Source organism: Phalacrocorax aristotelis, chromosome 6 (assembly GCF_949628215.1).
Source record: "Phalacrocorax aristotelis chromosome 6, bGulAri2.1, whole genome shotgun sequence".
Taxonomy (NCBI): Eukaryota; Metazoa; Chordata; class Aves; order Suliformes; family Phalacrocoracidae; genus Phalacrocorax; species Phalacrocorax aristotelis.
Window position 1 is genome coordinate 45,050,824 of NC_134281.1, and position 19,773 is coordinate 45,070,596.

The window sequence follows — 19,773 nt, forward strand, 5'->3', positions numbered from 1 at the left end:
CAGCCAAACCAACACAGAATGAGCCTGACTATCTAGCGTTTTTACAGCAAATATGAGTAGTTCAGTGAATGTTTTCAGATGGGGAAGCAGCTAGTATATTGCAGGCATGTGTGCACACTGAGAATGGGTTTTAAACCACAGAATGCACTCAAATGCAGGGAATTTGCTTATAAGGGAGAATATATTATAACTGCAGAGTCTAATCTCTACAGTAACAGAGTTTCAGCTTTCATTTCCTGGGCCAGAAGGAGGGAGACAGGGGACTTCTGTTCTAGTTTGGATTCCTGCAATAACTGTTACCGAGGGGTTACTGTCTCTCTGCTTCCCTCCCCTGGGGCCCATGCTTATCCTCTTTGCTTCCTCCCTTTGTCAGAGCTCTGTCAGCACAGCCTGGTGCTTGCAGGCTGAGGTTTATGTTTTACCAGCACTGTTAAAGTCCCAGGGCACTTGACAAGCGCAGTGCAGCCTCATTTCAGATGAGCTGCAGTGATTAGTCTTCTGCCCCTCAGGAGGCAAGAGAGAAGGAGTAGGACCAGCTGTTTTTGTGAATGATACCTATGTCAGAAGAATTAGTTAAGGATGGCAACAAAAACTTTATTTGAAAAAATTATTATGTATTGAAAATATACAGTAGTATCATCAACCTTCTCCTTGACGCTGTCCTTCCCCAAGCATAGGTTAACCCACAAGCATATCACAGCAACCAGATTTATCAATACTGGTCTCCTTTGTTACTCCCTCTCCGTATGTCTTAATTCTGTCATCAGCAAGAAAACAATGAAAGACCCACTTCTTTCTGACTTAGTAGGTATTTAACAAGTCCCAGTCCTCCACAGTGAGGCACAGATGCTTCTGTTTGGAAGTCCTTTCTCTCTCTTGTTCAGGCAAAGCTCTTTTTTTATTATTCTTTAATTCATGGCTGCCTGCAACCTCCTTTTTCAAAGGTAAATGACAATTTGGAACTTTTTCCTTATAAAACTGCAAGTTTCCAGATGCTTTTGTTTCTGCCTCCACCAACTTGCACGTGACCACTTCCTCTATTCTGTGTGTCTTGCCATCTACAGGAAAAAAAAAAATCAAGTTTAGATTTTGGGAAAAACAGAATTATGCTGTAAAATGCTTACTTATGTTGCAAATTGTTTTGGCCAAGCCAACCTGGAATGCTGACTGCTTTGCTGAAATGTGCATAGGGAAAAACAACATTTATATTTCAGACTCAGAATTTTAAGGAGAAAACTCAATTATTATATGTTGCCCTAAGCATGCTGCCATGCTGTACTTTAAGAGTTACCCAGCAGACTAACAAATGAGAAAACTCACACATTGTAATGCAGACACACAAATGGCTGAAATGGCACACTTGAGATGCTATCTGTACTATAATAAAAAAGAATGAAAATATTCCTCATAGAAAAGAAAACAAATAAGCTATGTGGTCTCCATGCAGTTACGTACAGAAGTGCAGAGCTGCTGTTCTGGATCTCAAGTCATCTTGTGGCTTGACGGCCTCCATAACTGCCTGCTCCCACTGCAAAACTGTCTGAAATAACATTTGAAGGGGTTAAAATTTTTCCTGTAAAATTTACAGAAATATCACTGGAAACAACTCTATCCCTTATTCTTTCCTATTCAGGGATTTAATACTCCATGAGGACAATTTCTAGAGAGTAAGATACACTTAAAACCCCATACCTGCTCTGCCCATCCCTCTGTTTTGCAGTTACTGTGGTCAAATTCATTCAGAGGCACTTTTGAATGAACCAGGCCTATCTGCATTTGGATCCGCTTAATGACAGCATTAACATCCTAGTGAAAAGGGAAATAAAGTAGTCAGAGGGGAAGAATATTTGATTACACTTGTCCAGGAAACTTAGACAGTTGCTCTTTTACCTTGAGACCTGTCCCAGAAATGTCCAAACAATTCAATTTCTTGAAAGAAAGAAGGTATCCTATTCCCACATCTGTGATTTTAGGGTTACCTGTAAGGTCAAGTAAAGTTAACTAAGATGCAAGATGTGGAGAAAGATGATCAGAATACCAAGAAACTATTTGTTCCAAAAGCTAGTACTGGAACAAGGGTATTTTGGCTTTTTTTTTTTTGGTAGTACGCTTCTTGTTTTGAAAGTGAGTCAAAACTGACTTCTTCCCTCTAATGATCAAAATACAAGTATTACAGTACCAATTCACAAACTATTAAAATATTTACGTAAGCAGTAAGCGGCTGAGGCTACAGGTATGACCTGTGCCTTCTGGAAAGTTGGTGAAATTTGGGGTTGAGAACTTGGCTTATGGGAAGCACTGAATTAATTGTATTCCTTCAATATTAAGGCGGATAAATTCTTTATCAGAAAGGATATAGGTTGCTTCTAATGTTAAACCATTAAGTACTCACAAGACAAGTCTAACACCAGAAGATTCTCAAGTCCCTTTTTCAATACTCGTACAGGCGCCGTCATTCTGCGAAGGCCTGCATCTGATAAAGAGTTGTCTTTCAGGAGAAGCCGTTTTACGCTGGGAGGATACAAACGCATAGTTTATAGTCATTATTATAGACAGTTTTACAAAATGTCCTAAAACTCTGTCAGAAGGCTGGGGTCTTCCTGTGCCAACCCTTCAGTCTACTTTGTTAACGTTAGTCAAAAGTAGCAAGAAGCCTGGGTTAGCAGGACTAATAAATATCTTTATATTGCCTCTGCTAGCTCAACAGGAGTGCTTACTTGACCAGCTATTTCCAGAGCTCCAGTGACAAACCGATCCTAGAGCACAAGCATTTGCTAACAGAGACAATAAGGTTCTTTATACACTGAAGTTATTTAATCGAGGCTGCCAATCTCAACTCCACTCGCAACTAAAAAGAGAAAAATGCTTGGCAAAATGGGGAGGACAGATTTGGTAAGAGACACAGCAATGATTTTAAGCAAGCAATGAGGTATTATAACATGGATAAACAAAACTCAGGGAAAAATGTTAACACTAATAGGTTCTCCAAAGCACTTCAAGACAAAACCTTGATGCAAAATGCACCAAAATCTTATAGTAACATAATATCCCCTAATTAGCGGCCATCCGGCCTATTGTTTTTCAAAATTTTCTACTTTTCAATCTTTAGTATCAAGGAAAACTACAAAATTTATTTTTGTGAAATTTTAATGAACTAAATATTCAACCTACTTCTTGCAGAAATCTTCATCTGGAACACTGGTTTGGTTAAAAATTTGGTGGATAAAGTTTCCTCTTAGAAAAGGAAATGAAGTAAAAAAAAAAAAGGAAATAAAAGTTCCAAATGCTTAAGATGCAGTTTTTACCTGGCCAATGAAAATTATAAGAAGTTGATTTTAAAAATTCAAGACAGTAAATTATCTTGCACATTTGTAGGACCTTTTATGATACAGTATGTGCTTTGGATCCCAGGCTTTGTCTACAATAAATTCTGTATTTTGTTTACTACAAGAATGGGTTTTATGAACAACCAAAATCTTCAAACTTACAAATTGCTGCCTGTGAAACTTTCCTTTAAAGTCACAGCCTGATTTTTTGAACGGCTTAGTGATACGAAAAGAAAGTGTAATTTTTAGCTATATGTCAAGAAATCAGTACCTAGACAGAGCCTCTTTGGTGAGGTGTTCTAGCAGTTCATGTTCATCTCCAAGTTTACAACAGGAGAGATCCAAACATGTCAGCTCCCGGAAAGACTTAATTTCTTCTAGCTTTTCAGAGATAACCAGGTATCTGCAAAGAGGAAAAAAAACCCCAAAAGCTATCAGTGTTCTGGCACAGAAGGCACCTATATCCTCAAGTGTATTAAGCATAATGCAGTCATTTCTTCTAAGTACCTATGTGAAAATTGACAGAAATTAGCCAGCTGTCCTAAGTACCTTTTTATGTGCAGTCTGCACACGACACATCTGAGTTTCCAGTGTTCTCCTTGAGCAAATGTCATGGTTTTGCTTTGATTGAAATTATTGGACTAACAATTAAGATTTCAACTTGCAAACACCGCAGTTAGGGACTTCTTTACAGATTATTATTGTATTATTTCAGAATAATGCAGAATATATATTCCATTTTACCATAAATCAACTTCACAAACTGCTCTTCCTCAGTATCTAGGAAGTGTGTAGACAAACCCATGTTCATCCAGGTTTTAAATCTACTTCAAATATATCCGGATAGCTTGTCAATTGGCAAAATTTTACTTTTTATATATGTAAATAAAATACTTCACTGGAGATAAAGGTCCTACAGGACACCTGCAGGACTCCAACTAGAGCTGTGACTACACCCCAGGCAGTAGTTACTCAGTGGGTTATTTTTTCAGCTGTGTTGGTTCCCTGATCTGATTCACTCCACAGCCATGCAAACATCTGTGCTGGAATTATTCAGTAGAAGGTTTAGAGATCAGAACAAACCACTGAAGAATGGCATGCATGAATATGCAGTAATAAGCACGTAGCAGTCGCTACCTCATCAATCTCCCCTGCATTTACTTATTATCCCTGTGGCAAGACAAGCCCCAAATTCACTAATCTCTTCTGAATTTACCTTATATTCCCCATAGCAAGGCAAACCCTGAGGTCAGCATCTTCACTGCGGAAATGAGGGGTGCTTACTGATTTGATCCCTCAAGGAACACCTCTTTGGCCATGCAAATAAAGGGACCGTACTATCCTCCCACTGCAAGTATACCTATCAAACTACCCCACCAAATCCCTTTGCCATGCAATTCAGCTATGCAGAAGGCGGTATGTACAGACAGAGCGCAAGCCAACTCTTGAGAGATACTACTAGCTCAGGGGGTTGTGAAGAGAAGACCGGGCTCTTTTGGAAATAAGATTCATCAGAAAATGCCTTAATATCTTACTTTCTAGATTTCAAAGACTCTATACTTAACTCAGCTTTCTGTAATGGCAAAAGATGCCATAGGTAACTTCATGTCTGAATTAATCCCATAAAAAGTATCTGTACTAGAGATAAAAAGGGAATAGGTTTAAAGGTTATAAGAAAAGATAATTGACCTCTGATTAAACATTCCTACTGTGCTCAAAACACTCTTGGCACTTCAGATAAATATGCCTGTACTTTGATTTTAAACTGGATAAACCATCCCTTTTTCAAGTGTGCAGATGGAAGACAGACTGATTATATTACTGGGAAAGACTTCAGTAGGAACAAGGCTTTAAAATCATAATCCAGTTTTAAGCTTGGTAAGACTCTCTTAGTGAAAGACAACGTGGGCACCAAGAAGACGGAAAAATCGCTGCTGGACTCTCATTAGAACCTTGTTAAATCACGTTCAACATGGCGATGGGGAACCACGATAAACTAAGGTAAAACCTGCCTGACTTCAAAGCCTGTAACCGACAAGATCTTCTGAGACCCCAAAATGAAACGGGATAGCAAGCTTAATAGTAAACAAACCCAGAGAGTTTGCAAGGCTGTATTCTATCTGTACAGTCAGCTAAGTATGTTGAAATGTTTATAAACAGCAATTACAAAAGCATCCCATGAAATACCTAAGAAGGCATTAAACACACAGATTGCTATGGAAGTGCTGATTATTATTGTTAAAAAATAGTTGCAGGTTTAATCCTTCACATAAAATCCTGTGTTAGTTAACATGGATGTAGCCTGATGGTTTGTATCTTAGAATGAAACCAGCAGCTGCGCTTGTAGGAAAGGAATCATAGAATCACAGAATTGTTTAGGTTGGAAAAGACCTTTAAGATTGTCAAGTCCAACCATTAAGCTAGCACTGCCAAGCCCACCACTAAACCATGTCCCTAAGCACCACATCTACATGTATTTTAAATACCTCCAGGGATGGTGACTCCATTACTTCCCCGGGCAGCCTGTCCAATGCTTGACAACCCCTTTGGAGAAGAATTTTTTCCTAACGTCCAAACTAAACCTCCCCTTGGCGCAACAAGAGGCCATTTCCTCCTGTTCTATTGCTTGTTACTTGGGACAAAATGGGAATGGGACAACAGGAAGCAAGCAGCAGAGTGAGGCAAGGGTCATGTAATTTCATTAAAATTAGGTGGTGCCGTAAGACCCAAGAAATTTTTTTTTAATTATTATTTTTGAGAGAATATAATTTAAGGGAAACTTTAAGTGTGCTAGCAAAAAAGCACTAGCAGATTACGATATTTGTTACTCAACACACTTACCTATTCCGCAAACATAATGAACATAGCACCAAATTGCCATATGCTTCAGTAAATTTCTGCAGAGCTCTCAGTCCTGTTACTGGTTCTGTGAACTTTTGTCTTGCTTCTGCAGCTGAAAAGAGCTTTTCAGCAATCTGCTCTGGGAAACCAATCAACGAGTCAATGTGATCAACATTGTCAGAAATGTAACCCAGCACTAGACTGAAGAGAGACTTGGCCGAGTACCGGAGGTTCCCCTCCTTAGTGTACGTGAAGATGAAATGATCAGTCCTCTGCCTCCTTGCCCTATCGTCCTCCCTGTTCATACAAAGTTCCACTGAAAATCCTCTGGAAAACAGCCTAAAAGGTCTTGTTTTGGGAGTGACATTCTGTATGCCGTCTGCACCCTGATTTACCACGTGCAGCTTCCCATTTTCACGCACATATATTGGCCCAGTATCCAAATGGCTTTCTGAGTGGAGACAGTAAGACATTCCCCTCGTCCAGTTCTGCAAAAACAAACCGTAGACAGGTAAAGAATAGCCACAGAAGAAAACACTATTCAGGAAAGACCCCAAACCGTGGCAGCTCTCCTCAATGCCCCGAGCAGGTCATGTAACCCTGCAGTAAAAGGAAGGCCAGGCTGCGAGGAACAGGGGCGTGCGCTGTCTGCCATCAAACCGCAAACACCAGTCCAGCGGGAACCGAACCCGGGCTGGCAGAGAGGGCAGGGCCCTTGCTCTGGCCTGGCCCTGCCGCTCTGCGCCCAGTGCCCGTCAGTGGCCCAGGGCTGGATCCCGTCCTGCCCGCACAGGAACGGGGAGCCGAGGGGTCTGCGGATGTGGGGGAAGCAGGCCCCACAGCTCGGCCTGGCTCTGCTGCAGGCGCCGAGGGGGAGGAGGAGGAGGGCAAATGGCCGACTGCAGCAGGGCAATGGAGCCTGCTGGAGAATCTCCCCCCCGGGAGGGTGGGCAGGCTCCTGGTGCCCCTTCCCCAGCCCAGCCGGTCCCGGGGGGTGCTGGTTTGCGAGCAGGGGTGCTGGAGGGCGGCAGGAGGGTGAGCCCCTGCCGTGGAGGGGGAAGGGGGGAGACGGGGTCCTGTCACCTCCCGCCCCGAGAGCCTGGGGGGGGTCAGGTCCTGCGGGGCAGGAGGGGATCGGGCCCCGCCTGGGGCGGGGGAAGGGATTACTGAGGGGACCAGGCGCTGCCCGGGAGGAAGAGGGGGGCCGAGGGGATCCGGTCCAACCCCGCAGAGGTGAGGGGGGGGGGGGGGGTCGGGCCCTGCCCGGAGGGGTGTCTGTGAAGGGATCGGACCCTGTCCGGGGCTGAGCGCGCCATGAGCGGCCACAACCCCGAGGGGCACAAGGGGAAGGGTCCCCGCCCCGGTCGGCCCCCGGCCCCCAGTCCCCGGTCCGCCCCGGCGGCAGGAGTGGGGTAGAAGGGAGCGCCCCTCGCCCCGCCGTGGCCGCGGGCCCTGCTCCCACCTACCTGCCCCGGGAGGGGCCGCCCCGACGCACCGTCAGCCGGGCCGCGGCTCGGCGCTCCCGCCGCCCATCCCGCAGCGCCCGCGGGCGGCGGGCGGAGCCGCACTGGGGGCGGGGACCGGGAGCGGGCCGGGGCCGGGGCCGGGGCGGCGCGGGGCATGCCGGGAGCGGCGGTGGGGTCCCCTGCAGCCTCCCCCACCCCCTGAATCTCCCGCTTGTGCGGCGGGAGCCGCATAGGTGCCCCTTCGCGCCGGGCCCGGGGCATGACGCTCCCGGGAGGCCGCGGCACCGGCGGGGTGCCGGGGCCTTGAGGGGCGCCGCCTACCCCGCGCCTCTGAGGCGCGTAGCCTGAGGCGGCGGGACCTCGCGGAGCATCGCGCAGCTCCCGCGGGCGGAACGGCGGCGCGCAGGGAGGGCTCTACGGCTTGCGCGGGGCCGCCGCCGTTGCCTGGTAGCGGCGGGCCCGGCCCTCCCCGCCGCTCCGCTCCGCTGCCCGCCGCCGCCCGGGGATGAGGGCCGCCGACTGGTGCCTGAGCTCGGCGGGGGCTGCCCTCGTCCTGGCCACCTCCAGCGACGAACAGCACCCCGCCGAGAACGTAGCGGACGGGTGAGGAGAGCGCCGGGCGCGGAGGGGCCGTGAGGGGTGCCGGGTCGCGGCGGGAAGTGGCTCCTCCGGGGCGGCCACTCCCCCCGGAGCTCCCTCCCGGTGCTGGCACAGCCGCCCAGCTCTGTGTTTTGCCTACCCGGCCATGCTTGCTTGCACGTAATTTACCTGTTTTCTGGGACACACCACACACCCCGGCCCCCCCCAGTTCGTGAGTCCTTCCGTGGCACTGCTCGGCTACAGAGCCTGAACGTTCAAGCATTAATACCGACAGAGAGCTTCCCCGTTGTCGCACAAGGGTTTGCTTAAAATACCCCAAATAAAAATAGCTTTGCAGCTTGGTTTTTTTTTTTTTCCTTTGTGATAAATTTCAGGACGGTAATAGATGGAAAGCTGCAGGTGGGGCTTTTGTACTTTTTCTCCGCAGAAGTTCAGAAACGTTTTGGACGACGACTGGCATGTTCCCACAGGAATTCATCATTGGTTTTCCTAAATGTGTAAAAATCAGCAAAGTCGCAATCCAGTGCTGTTTGGGTAAGACGTCATGTATTGTGGTGTGTCATACGTACTATGTTGAAATGTGTGTGTATGCAAATTCCCAGAATAGTATCACATTCTGTAAGTAGCTACTTCTAACAGATGCATAAAGCTTAATTTAATTCATTTAGCTTAACACAGCGATTGTCTGTCACATACACATTTTTTCGTAAATAAATCAGAAAAAGGTGGAAAATCTACCGTGCTTGCGCTTGTTCTGTTCTTAGAACACCTTGTGCTGAGCTTGTAATTAACTGTTCTGTCGCACAGTGATGGCTGGACTGCAATACTTAACTCTTTTAATGATTTATGCTGAATAATGATTTTTATAATTTCATAGGACAGAACTCTCTTCGTCTTAGGTTTTTTTTTCTTAAATACTGTGAAGGAAACTGAGTTTTAAAACAGAAGGGACTGTTAAAGGGCCAGAGCACAGAGACAGGAGCTTGACCGTTAGTATACGTTACGCGAAAGACGTGAAAACTTGTTATTGTTTGTCCAACCTGGAACGTGAGGATGGTGCTTGTATTATAGTCCTACCCCATAAGTTAGAGGAAGAATGGAATAGTTAATGCTTTTTAAGTGCTTTGTAGATTAAAAGTGATGCAGTAAATATCAATAAAGAGAATTTGGATTGATATTTTAAATGTATCTATATTTTAGTGCGGACCTTAAGGATTGAAAGAAGTGTATCTAAAGACCCAGTAGGTTTTGAGTTGTGCATTGAAAAAGGTAAGATTCTGAATCTGAAGCAGCAGGGATTTTGTGGGAGTGATGTTGATCTTTGTATTTGCTGGTTCATTTACTATTTCTAGGTTTTAGAATAACAAAGCTTGTGTTTGTCAAACTAGGAAGGATTCTGATTGACTTTCATTGTTACTACTGAGATAATTCATCAAAAATAAAACTTGCTAATGAAGCTTGAAAATGTTATTTTCCTAGCAAAACAAGGGAGGGTAGCACTAAAAAGTGTGCCATGGCAGATGTCTGAGAACAAGATCAGTAACACTGTCAGCCTTTGGTAAAGCCTCATGACCTAGACTACTTTTGTTAATATTAGTTAGTCTTGGTTAGTATTTTAATTGCGTGTCTCGCAGAGATCCCTGTTTTCCTGCAAAAATTGCTTGTGCTATTATACTGCAGAGCAGTTCTCACAGTAACTTAACTACGTTTTCCCCTTAGATGCCTGAATAATTCCAGCGATGTTCTTCTGGACGGAACTATCACTTTTTGCATATATAATAAAAAATTCTTTGGGCTCCCTGTTGGGTTCTTTGAACATTGAGTGAAAACATGGATATTTTGGGAAAATAGCCAGGCTTCTGGCCTTGTAGGCTGGTGCTATATAGCTTTTCACACCATTGAATGTTATTATTCATTATTTATGTATTTTCTAGATTTGCAACACACAGAAGGACAGCTTCAAATGGAAGAATTTCCAGTGAGTATTTACAGTGTACGCCAGTAGCGGTTCATGACATGGGATGTGTAGACTAACTGGGGAGAAACCATGAAAAACCAAAATGTCTTTATTTACAGTTACTGTTAAACTGATGTTAGATATAGGAATTTGTAGATTATGGCATGAAATTGCACCTGCCTACTGCTCCTAACTATGTGAAAGAGCTCTTTCCAGAAATGTGGCAATCTTTCCTCCTTCAGTTGTTGCTTTTAAGGCTGCAATATTTGGGAGGGATGGGACTTCTTTGAATTGCCGGCATCTAAAGAAGCTCTGAACCTGGTTAGATATATTCAAAGAGCTTGATTTAGGTGTAATTCAGAAACAGACACAGAAATATCTAGATCCTTTTGACTAACAAACTTCTGCAAATATTTTTTGTTAGTTATGTTACTACAGAGAGTACAGTAACATTTTTTTTCCCTTCTACAGCTTCCTGATTTCCAAGCCACTTACTTGCGTTTCATCATCAAATCTGCCTTTGATCATTTTGTATCAGTGCACCGGGTGATGGCAGAGGGCACAGCAGAAAACACTTAAGTCCAGCTTAAATTTGTACCTCAGTGTTTTTATAAAGAAGTTATATTTTGATATCTGTATCACAGAGAATATTTATTATTAAAACCTTGTATTAAAGTGTTCTTGAAGGTATGGATGTAGTATGTATGCCCCATCAGTTTAATGTATGTAATGCAGTACTCCTGTTAGTGGTAGTAACAGCTTGCTAGTTTTATGACTGTTACCCTAGAACACCTGAACATAACTGAGTCCATTTAAATTAGTATGTTTATATCAGGCTTTCTTAATATATGAATTAAAACTTGTTTTCCTGTGAAATGTTTTCCTTGCACTCTCAGTTAAATAGAAAAAAAATTGTGAAATACTTAAATGGGAGGTGTTACTCCCTACTGTCAAACAAGTCCTGCAAAGGTTCTTAAATTGGTAATTTTCTCATCACCTGTTCAAGATCAATAGGATGAAGAAAACCACCTACTAATGCTTAGAAATAACTCAGGGGGAGAGGGGCAAGGCAGGGATGGAAATAATCTGAAGCCATATGAAGTGCTCTGATAGATTTTTAATAATTGCAGATCAATCCCTTGTTTCTATAAATATTTTCTACAATCAGGTCACAGCCGTCTGTGCTTTATGCTATGACTGTCATAACGTGTATTAATAGAAACAAATGTTGATAGAGATTGTCTTATTCAGAAGCCTTCTGGAGTCAGTGAAAGTGAACACTTTGGGAAATCGTATGTATACAAGGGAGAGAGAGTCTTCATCATCTGAAGTCTGTTGTTTTGCATGCCAGTTGACCTCTGCAAATGTCACCACCCCTGAAGTTTGTTCTGCGTGATATTTCTTACAAATGTAAATGATGGTATCCAGTCCTGACCACTCAATGGACCCAACCACTGTTCATTACTCTGTGCGGCGTAAGTGTGGTAAGATACTGTAGTGCAGTAGTTGGAGTTCTAGTGATGAGACTTGAAAACCTCTACACAAACACATAAGGAACCACGTTACAGATGTTCCTTAGATACACGTACATTATTCTTTTTCTTGTTATCTCTATTGTTATGTTTAAATTCTTTTTTCTTCTTACAGTTATGTCTGTGAAAACTTACTTGTGGGGCTTTTTCATCCAGACAGTCTTTACCCTGAAGTCCTCTTTTCTTCTATTTCACTTTTTCCAGGATGGTGCGTATTTCCTGGGGGTGATAATTCCAAGGCCCCACTCCTCCCTGCAAAGGCAATAACATTATAGTGATGCTCAAGCAGACAAAGCAGAAGTCCTTTAGAGAACACCAGCTGCACCAGAACTGTGGGCAGGTGTGCTTGGGCTTCCTTTGCATGACATCCATTGTGTGGGAGATGGTGTATGCACAGGTCACACCCTGCTCAGTAGCTGGGACAGGGCCAACGTCTGGATCCTGGAGCTGGAAAGTGTTCCTGGATCTCACGGCTTAGATGTACCTAGGTTTCCTAATGAGCCAAAAGATAAATATTTGAGCAAGACAGAAGTGTACAGCAAATAAGTGCATTATAAAGGCCCAGACTGGTTTTGCTGCACAGTTACAGTGAATTCTGAAATTTTTAGCTCTCAAACAGAATGAAATACTGTTAAATATAAAGCATTCTCAAATTGTTTTGGTATTTAAAAATCTCAGTATATTGTGCTCATTATTATTATTGATATTTTTTACCTTGTAGATGACCTTCCCTCCCTGAAGTAGGTAGAGTCGTTCCGGCAATGCAGCGTATTTTGAACTGCTCAGGTTTTCCATAGTGTCTAAAACCACTGGACATAAAGGATTATTTTCCTGAAGAAATTGTGCCGCAATTTTTCGATCTTCAAGGCTTCTGTGATTCTTAATAACAATATTGTTTTTAAAAGCCCATCCATCTAAAACAAATGAGAAAGGGATTTAGCAAGGAACATTTTGAATAGGTGTTAATGGTAAAGACATACTGTGTGTCATATCCCAAAACTCTGTTAAAAGAATACTGCAATTTACTTCCAACACCAAAACTTGTGATGAAATGAAAGGTGCCCCCCCAGTATGAGAGCACTAGAGCTTTTCAAATAAATGGTCCCAATATGTATTTTTTTTTCCTTTTAATTTCAGCAAACCCTATTTTCCCCTTGCCCTGGACTTGGAAATATTTGATATATTTTAGCTGGAATTTTCCCACAATAATCAACCCTAGAAAGATAACAGGTGGGAAACATATATCCTATTTGGGTAAGATTTGTCAAAATTATAGGCACAGAGAGGATTTAAAAATGGTAAGTAGTGCTGTCAGCTGATACCCCTTCATTTAGCACAGCTGCAACAATGGAACTCTTCATTCTGCTTGATTCTATTAAGCCTATAAAACAAAATTTCAGATCTGTGAGAAGTGAAACATTTGAGCCAGGGCACACCTTCCTTTTTCAGAAATACACAAACATGCGTTTACACACAACTCTTCCGAGTAAAGTAGAAACAAGTAAAAGGTTTTGATGACTGACTGAGTTACTACCTGTTTCTCAACTACTAGAAGCGATGTATTGTTAGAAAACTTGAAAACTACATGTTAGGTTTGAGAAAACCACCTTAGCCCTGGGATAAAATCAGTGCCAATGTGTTATCTGGAGTCCAGGGTAGGTAAAAGAGTGTGAATAGTTTGCTAAATTTTTTTCAAAGTCGAGCCTGCATCCTGGTCTTTAATCGTGTTAAAAATGAATTACTTTTTTTAAAACACGTAACATGCTGGCATTGTACGTTTAACCTTTGTTCTATCAAATGCCTTCCCCCCCCCCACCCCCCCCTTCCAAAAGGAGCTGTACCAACACTGAGAGGAAGTTTTGTAAAGATACAACTGCGTGCTTCATCTTCAGAGAGATGAGTGTCTTCAGCAGGAGTACCTCAGTGTGAGTAAAATCTTTGGATAATTAGGGACACAAACTGGTGCCTAGATTTGGTGTTGCCACTTTTGACTTGAGAAAACTTTCTTTCCCTCCATTGTTAACACACTTTCCTTCCTAAGGGAATGATGGTGTGTCTGAAGTTTTGTTAGGCGTTACTGTGATGTTTGTACTGTACCTACTGCATGAGCTTCTTCGATGTAGATGATAAGGAAATCTGCTATTGAGCTGAAATCTTTGATGAGCTTGTTGAACTCATCAAATTTTAACATAAATGAAGGTCAGGTGCAACTTCCAAAATTCAGGATTAAAGGTCGGTTATCTGGAAAAAAAAAAGGCACAGTTTGTGGTTAAATCAGTAGAGGGAGAAAGGACAGGATTACACACATGCACTGAATTGAGCCTCTGCTACAGAGATTCCTGGGCAACAGTAGGTAAGCCCCATAACTTCCCCTTGGGACATGAAAATCGGCAGCAGAACATCCGCATCTGTGCAAAACAGGCATACAGATGCTTTCTTTTCCCTAGCCTGGCTCTGACCTGTGCCGGATCCAGCAATGAGCTTAACCAAGGGGGGACCCTTTCCTGTGCAAAGCCCAGCAAAGGCAGAAGGCACCGTGCAGTCACATGGCTTTGCCTGTGTCCTCATCACGGGAACCAGTTCTCAAGTTACCAATGCTTTGGAATAGGGAACTGGTCTAGAATGGATATACAGCGTGTAGTTCATCACAGCCTCCCTGAGATCCTTAGTACGAAAGAACTTAAGAATGCTAAGCATGATCATCTGCAAGGTTTTTCAGAGGATGGTGGTTCGGAGATGTCTTAATGCTGTTTAATGAACCTGTTGGACAGGTCTTGATCTCTTTCAGAGGTGTCAGTCCTAGCTGGGCTGAGTGGAAGCTGCACTTTTCAGTCACACATCACAGGCTTTCATGCTTTCAATGTATTTCTGCAATTTCCTGTCCAAACAGAACTCTGGTTATAGATTATTATTTATTAAACTAACGTTACACAAGCCACCAGCAAAAGTGTCTATGCAGTTGCTTACAAATTAACACAGTATGTGCCTGCAGGTGTTTAATGATTGCAAGGCTTCAATTTAAGAGAACTTGCAGGACTTTGAAGCACCTCTTTTAGTCTATGGTTATGCCAAATTATCTGAAATTTAAGATCTTCCTTCTGGCTGGGCTTAACTTCAAGCAGTGCTGCTAGCGTAGACTCACATCCTAAAGAATCTAATACAGGGGGTGCCTTCCTGTAGGTACTGTGTATCTCTCTTCCAAATTTGCATCCTATTTTCTACATAAATACACATATATAGATATATGTAATTAGAAAAGCAGAGTCAGAGAAGGTTGTAATCCCTCCCATGGAGATTGAGACTGCAGCTTAATGATTAATTCCATGTTCTACAGAGATCTCAGTGAGAGGCAGCGGACAAAAGTACAAAGCAACTTCTTTTTCTTCTGCTGTATTGCTAGCCACTTTAAATCTGGAACAAGCCACCATGTACTTTCTAGGCTGTGGGCTAGATATTGTCTTGGCAAACCAAACCGATCCACATGGCTGATTTACTGACCTTGCATGAAATCAAAGAGATGATGAACTTCCCCGTTGAAAGTCACCACTGGCGTGTTGGGAGCAGGGTGTCCCTCATAGGCTTCATCCTCCAGCCTCTTCCACTTCACCTTCAGCACAAAGAGCAAATAGTTGAAGCTGAAAAAAGTTGGACCCCAGTTTTCATAGCTGAATTTTGGATTCTCGTTCATTCTGCTCTTTTTGCCCTGTTTTAGGATGTATCTTTTCATGGCATTCGGGAACAGTATCATCAGTGTTTTGCCAATGACAACGCACGTAGTAACGTGCAGAAGAATCAGGATTTTTTGTAGGAATACCCTGACTCTGAACATCATGGTGGAGGAGGTCTGGCCGCTTCAGACAGGAGTGCAGCGCAATGGCAGGGGCAAAGGTTGAGGGCGAGGAAAACCGTTCACGTGTTTGGCCAAATTTCTGCCTTGCCTTGCACGCTGTCACCTCTCTGTGGACTTCAGCGTCCGCGTGAGCACAGAGCCTGTCAGCTCCGCTATCTCCATCTCCACCAAAGGCATTAATTACAGTGACAGGTAGATTTTTGGTCCTAACTGCACAGTTGTAAGGCTTAGTCACAGATACATCATGTATTTTACTAATGAGAGGAGCTGAATCAAGGTGTTTTCCCAGAACCACAGACTACAAGAATAACGTTCGCAGTGCCCGAGGGTCTGATCCTGCCAGCAGTTATGAGTTTAGACCCTGCACGTGCAGGGCCTGGAGCTCTACAATTTGCATACCAGACCATTGATGCCGACACTTGCAGCCTTGGATTGATGCAGCCATTTGCATTTTGTATGTGCTGTGCAAACAGTGTCCTGTTCCTACAGCTCTGCCTCCTTCGGTGCTCTGCCACACACCGGTATTTGTCACTTTGGGGCTGGAAGGATATCCAAAAAATATATATACCCCAATATAGATGAGATATAAATTATCAAAATATATAATGTACATCTATAATAGAATATATAAACATATAACTACATGTATAATCGACATGTGTGCGTATATCTGTAAATAACATGCATAAATACAGCAGCCGGTGCCCCGTGCCTGCAGCAGCTGCCTCAGGTCGCCGGGGCAGCGGAGCTCTGCGGCCTCCCCGGGGGCCGCGGGCTCTTTAAGGAGGCGGGCGGTGGCGGAAGAGGAAGCGCTGCTTGGTCTCTGATTGGCCGGCGCAACGAGCGCTGCCGGCGTGTTTCTCTCCAGCCCACGAGGCGGGGGGAGGAGAGGAGCGGAGCAGAGCTGCTGATTGGCTGCCGCCGCGCAGCGCCTGCTGGCCCTTTAAGGGAGCGGAGCGGCCGCCGCCGGCAGCGGTTGGACTGCGGGACTCGGAGGTGCGGGGGTGTCCCCGGTCCCGCAGCGGGGTGGAGGCGGCGTGGCACGGGCGGCCTGAGGGGCGGCGGGGACCGTACCGTACCGGAGGCGGGGTGCGTGGGGTGAGCGCCGCCGCCTGGTTTCTGCAGGGTGGAGGCCTGGGGGAGCCGCTCCTCAGCCAAGCGGGTGGATGGCGGCTGTGGATGACCTCAAGTTTCAAGGTAAGCGTGAGGTTTGGGGCCCAGCGGACGGGGCGGCCGAACCCTGAGGGGTTGGAGGCGTTTCTGAGCTGTGCTTTGGGCCCCTCTGAATAAAAGCTTCCGTGGAGTTTTGACAGTGGTGTCAGGAACAGCTCCGCTTCTCTGAGAGAGGTGGTGCTGTTGGCGAGCTAAAAAGCGTTATCTGTGTTGACTGAAATCCTTTGTTAAAGCTGAAAGCAGGCAGGGCGCTCTGCCATTTGGAATGGGCTGTCAGGGTGGGGCCGGTCACAGGAGGAAAGGCAGGCTTCGGGGGTACTAGCTGGTCACACAAGGCCGGTTAGCAGGAACAAAAGCCTCGCACTCTGCTCTCTAAGGTCTAAGAGTTGATCATGTCAGTTTGGGCTTTAAGAAACCGATCATATTTGATATGCCTGTACTAGTGATTAGCCTTGCTGGGGCTGTGGAGGGGTCTTAATGGAGGTTTTTATGCCACAGAAATTTGGTAGCTTGACCGTTGTCTCTTTTGTGATATACTTATTTGCAGAATTTGATGATGCAGCTAATTTGCTTGCAGCAAATCCTGATGCTACGACAATAAGCATTGATGAGCCAGTTGAAATCCCCAAGAACCAGCACGGCCGTCTGCAAGAACCAGGGAGAGAAGAGGATGATGAACTACTGGGGACCGATGACTCTGATAAAACAGAGGTAATGCTTTTATACATACGGTGCCTCCATTGGCGCATATACAAACAGCGCTGACAACACTGAGAGATTTCACAAGAATACCAGTGATTCACGCTGGGTGACTTAAAACTCTGCTTCTTCTCTGTCGCAGGTTACTTTCTTGATAGCAGAATTGGCAGAAGCAAACATGCATTGGCTCTTCAGCTGTTGCGGTTTGCAGCCTAGGACACTGAACTGAAATGGTGGTGATTTAAGCTAAGCAAATAGGCGAGGAGATAAGCACAGCAGCAGCTGAAAGCCCAGCACTATGTTTGTTTCTGTCAGTTCTGTTGTGGGGTTGGTGACTCTGACAGGAGAGCAGGAAACTGCGAAATGGCCAGGGCTTGTCTGAAGGGTTCAGCTGATGCAGCCATCAACGACGACAAGGGGACTGGTGATGCCGATGAAGGCATGTGTTATAAATGACATGGTGGAAGGTAGCATCTGGCTGCTCTTTAGAACCCCAGGCCACTATTCTGCTCGCAGGGAGATAAGACTAGCCGCTGCTAACAAATATTAGCGGGGGAAAGGGAAACCGTTAAATAGTAAGCACTACCCTGTTAAGTTTGTTTTCTGTCTGGGTACAGAAATAATTTATTGTGTAAATGAACTAGTAATACCTAAATTGCATGCTTGTAATGTTTTTAATGTTGACTTTACCCCCATACAGCTGCTTGCAGGACAGAAGAAAAGTGCCCCTTTCTGGACATTTGAATACTACCAGACGTTCTTTGATGTGGACACTTACCAGGTTAATACTCTGCTCCAGAGGAGAACTGTTGTCTGAGCTATGCTTTATCCAGATATTGAGGTTTTTTCCATTTTGCATCTTCAGTCGGACAAATCTGTATGTTTTCATAGGTCCTGGACAGAATCAAAGGTTCAGTTTTCCCAGTACCAGGGAAGAACTTTGTAAGGCTGTATATCCGCAGCAATCCTGACCTTTACGGTAGGTACGAGATGTGAGAAGTTCTCTACCATGCTAAAGGTTTTCGGTTTGTATTCTCTTTTACGTGCTAACATTAAAAAACAGGAGGGTAGAGGAGCTGTTACTGAGCTTGTTTGCTTGCTTTTAAGGTCCCTTTTGGATATGTGCCACGCTTGTCTTTACCATTGCTGTTAGTGGCAATCTCTCTAATTTCTTCATCCATCTGGGCAAGCCAACATACCACTATGTGCCCGAGTTCAGAAAAGGTTTGTAAGTAGTTGATACAGTCCTGAGTTTTGTGGCGTTTTTTGGGGGGATTTTGTTTGCTTACTTCACTACTGCATTGAAAAAAAAAAAAGTAAAAAAAGGTCACAGGTTTGATTTAGCAGAGTCTTTTGATAAATTGCTTTATTTAAATTTTTAGAGATGTGAAACAAATCCTTAAAGTGGGCTGTAGCTGGCAGAACCCTACTGCTCCAGAGCATAACATAGTTACAGGGTTTTAGTAGAGCAGGCAGGAGTAATTAGAGCAGTTATTCTTCTAGCCTTAGTGAATGCCTCCTTGTAGAGAGGGTGAAAGCCCAGCATTGCCACTGCAGTGCTTTTGTAGGTGCCGTTCTGGATCCATAGCCTCCGGGGAGCCTGCAGGCCTCTGGCAGAAAATGACTGCCTTAGAGTATTACTCATATTGCCTACCAACGGCTGGCATTTGTTGCCTTCTGGCCAACTCCAAAATAAGGAAAAGATGCTTAACTTATACGTTCCCCAGAGAACTCAGAGTGAGGAGCCAATTGTCTTACCTGTCCTTGTAGTTTGAAGGGGACTGCTGTCCCTGCAGAGGAACATGGCTTCTGTTTGTTTCCAAAATTCACAGCTTACTTGGAAAAATGCTGCCATTTGGGAATCCAGTCCCTCAAATAATTTCAGATTTGATGCTTCTGTCTGTGTTCTCTTTCAAATTTTTTAGCATGTCTGCATTCTAGTTTCATTTTCCAGTAGCTGTGAGTAGCTGATTTTCTAAGTTTTTCTTTCCTCTGTGGCTCGCTCTTTCACACGGAAAGAGCACAGGTGCACAGGTGTAATTAATTGAAAATATCAAAAGAATACTTTTTGAAGTCTTTATTTTTGAACTAACTTGAAGTACTAGCAAAGTAGTGGGTGTAAACTGCATGTAAATGCAAAGTTCTCAGTTTATTAATACTTCAGACTTATATTTTGAAAGTAACTTCAAAGGTAGCTTTCTAGTTTTCAGGCTAAATGCCTCTATGCATTTGATTATGGCTGGTATTCTATGGAGAATGTGAAATCTTTTGTCTCATTTCCAGTGTCCATAGCAGCAACAACGATTTATGCGTATGCTTGGCTTGTTCC

General features: G+C 44.2%; 4 protein-coding genes across 8 annotated transcripts in view; 2 read left to right on the plus strand and 2 right to left on the minus strand.

The window, feature by feature from the left end:
- Positions 1-573: 573 nt before the first annotated feature.
- On the minus strand, positions 574-7,762 carry LRRC42 (leucine rich repeat containing 42). Of its 2 annotated transcripts, none has more exons than XM_075097579.1 (8): positions 7,634-7,762; positions 6,168-6,655; positions 3,598-3,729; positions 2,393-2,511; positions 1,891-1,979; positions 1,693-1,806; positions 1,456-1,540; positions 574-1,058 (listed from the first exon to the last, which is right to left on the minus strand). In XM_075097579.1, the coding sequence occupies exons 2-8, from the start codon at positions 6,638-6,640 to the stop codon at positions 802-804; spliced, it is 1,269 nt and encodes a 422-aa protein (XP_074953680.1). In that variant the 5' UTR covers positions 6,641-6,655; positions 7,634-7,762; the 3' UTR covers positions 574-801. The 2 variants fall into 2 exon arrangements, with proteins under 2 accessions (XP_074953680.1, XP_074953681.1); XM_075097580.1 differs by having other exon boundaries at positions 7,663-7,741.
- Positions 7,763-7,771: 9 nt separating this feature from the next.
- IFT25 (intraflagellar transport 25) lies at positions 7,772-11,836 on the plus strand. Its single transcript, XM_075097584.1, has 5 exons — positions 7,772-8,236; positions 8,661-8,767; positions 9,434-9,502; positions 10,168-10,211; positions 10,662-11,836. Exons 1-5 carry the CDS (start codon positions 8,139-8,141, stop codon positions 10,767-10,769), a joined length of 426 nt encoding a protein of 141 aa, XP_074953685.1. The 5' UTR covers positions 7,772-8,138; the 3' UTR covers positions 10,770-11,836.
- DIO1 (iodothyronine deiodinase 1) lies at positions 11,288-15,609 on the minus strand. Of its 3 annotated transcripts, none has more exons than XM_075097581.1 (4): positions 15,221-15,607; positions 13,820-13,963; positions 12,437-12,636; positions 11,288-11,974 (listed from the first exon to the last, which is right to left on the minus strand). In XM_075097581.1, the coding sequence occupies exons 1-4, from the start codon at positions 15,552-15,554 to the stop codon at positions 11,909-11,911; spliced, it is 744 nt and encodes a 247-aa protein (XP_074953682.1). In that variant the 5' UTR covers positions 15,555-15,607; the 3' UTR covers positions 11,288-11,908. The 3 variants fall into 3 exon arrangements, with proteins under 3 accessions (XP_074953682.1, XP_074953683.1, XP_074953684.1); XM_075097582.1 differs by lacking the exon at positions 11,288-11,974 and adding an exon at positions 11,990-12,215 and having other exon boundaries at positions 15,221-15,609; XM_075097583.1 differs by lacking the exon at positions 11,288-11,974 and having other exon boundaries at positions 13,824-13,963; positions 15,221-15,609.
- Positions 15,610-16,455: 846 nt separating this feature from the next.
- Positions 16,456-19,773, plus strand: part of YIPF1 (Yip1 domain family member 1) — a 6,819-nt gene continuing 3,501 nt past the window's right edge. Inside the window, exons 1-6 of one of the 2 annotated variants that reach the window (XM_075097587.1) lie at positions 16,456-16,769; positions 17,293-17,456; positions 18,145-18,225; positions 18,336-18,423; positions 18,552-18,668; positions 19,728-19,769. In XM_075097587.1, coding sequence (XP_074953688.1) covers positions 16,739-16,769; positions 17,293-17,456; positions 18,145-18,225; positions 18,336-18,423; positions 18,552-18,668; positions 19,728-19,769 — 523 coding nt within the window. In that variant the 5' untranslated portion in view covers positions 16,456-16,738. The remainder of the gene's footprint in view (positions 16,770-17,292; positions 17,457-18,144; positions 18,226-18,335; positions 18,424-18,551; positions 18,669-19,727; positions 19,770-19,773) is intronic. The other variant, XM_075097588.1, reaches the window with a different exon arrangement.

Bases quoted from the DNA above. Each gene is read 5' to 3' on its own strand.
- LRRC42 (XM_075097579.1), bottom strand. From the start codon at position 6,640: ATGTCTTACTGTCTCCACTCAGAAAGCCATTTGGATACTGGGCCAATA. The intron at 3,730-6,167 runs GTAAGTGTGTTG...TCCTCTTTGCAG, and splicing joins TCATTATGTTTGCGGAATAG to ATACCTGGTTATCTCTGAAA. The intron at 1,059-1,455 runs GTACGTAACTGC...TTTTTCCTGTAG, and splicing joins AACAGCAGCTCTGCACTTCT to ATGGCAAGACACACAGAATA.
- IFT25 (XM_075097584.1), top strand. From the start codon at position 8,139: ATGAGGGCCGCCGACTGGTGCCTGAGCTCGGCGGGGGCTGCCCTCGTC. The intron at 8,768-9,433 runs GTAAGACGTCAT...TCTATATTTTAG, and splicing joins CGCAATCCAGTGCTGTTTGG to TGCGGACCTTAAGGATTGAA. The intron at 10,212-10,661 runs GTGAGTATTTAC...TCCCTTCTACAG, and splicing joins TTCAAATGGAAGAATTTCCA to CTTCCTGATTTCCAAGCCAC.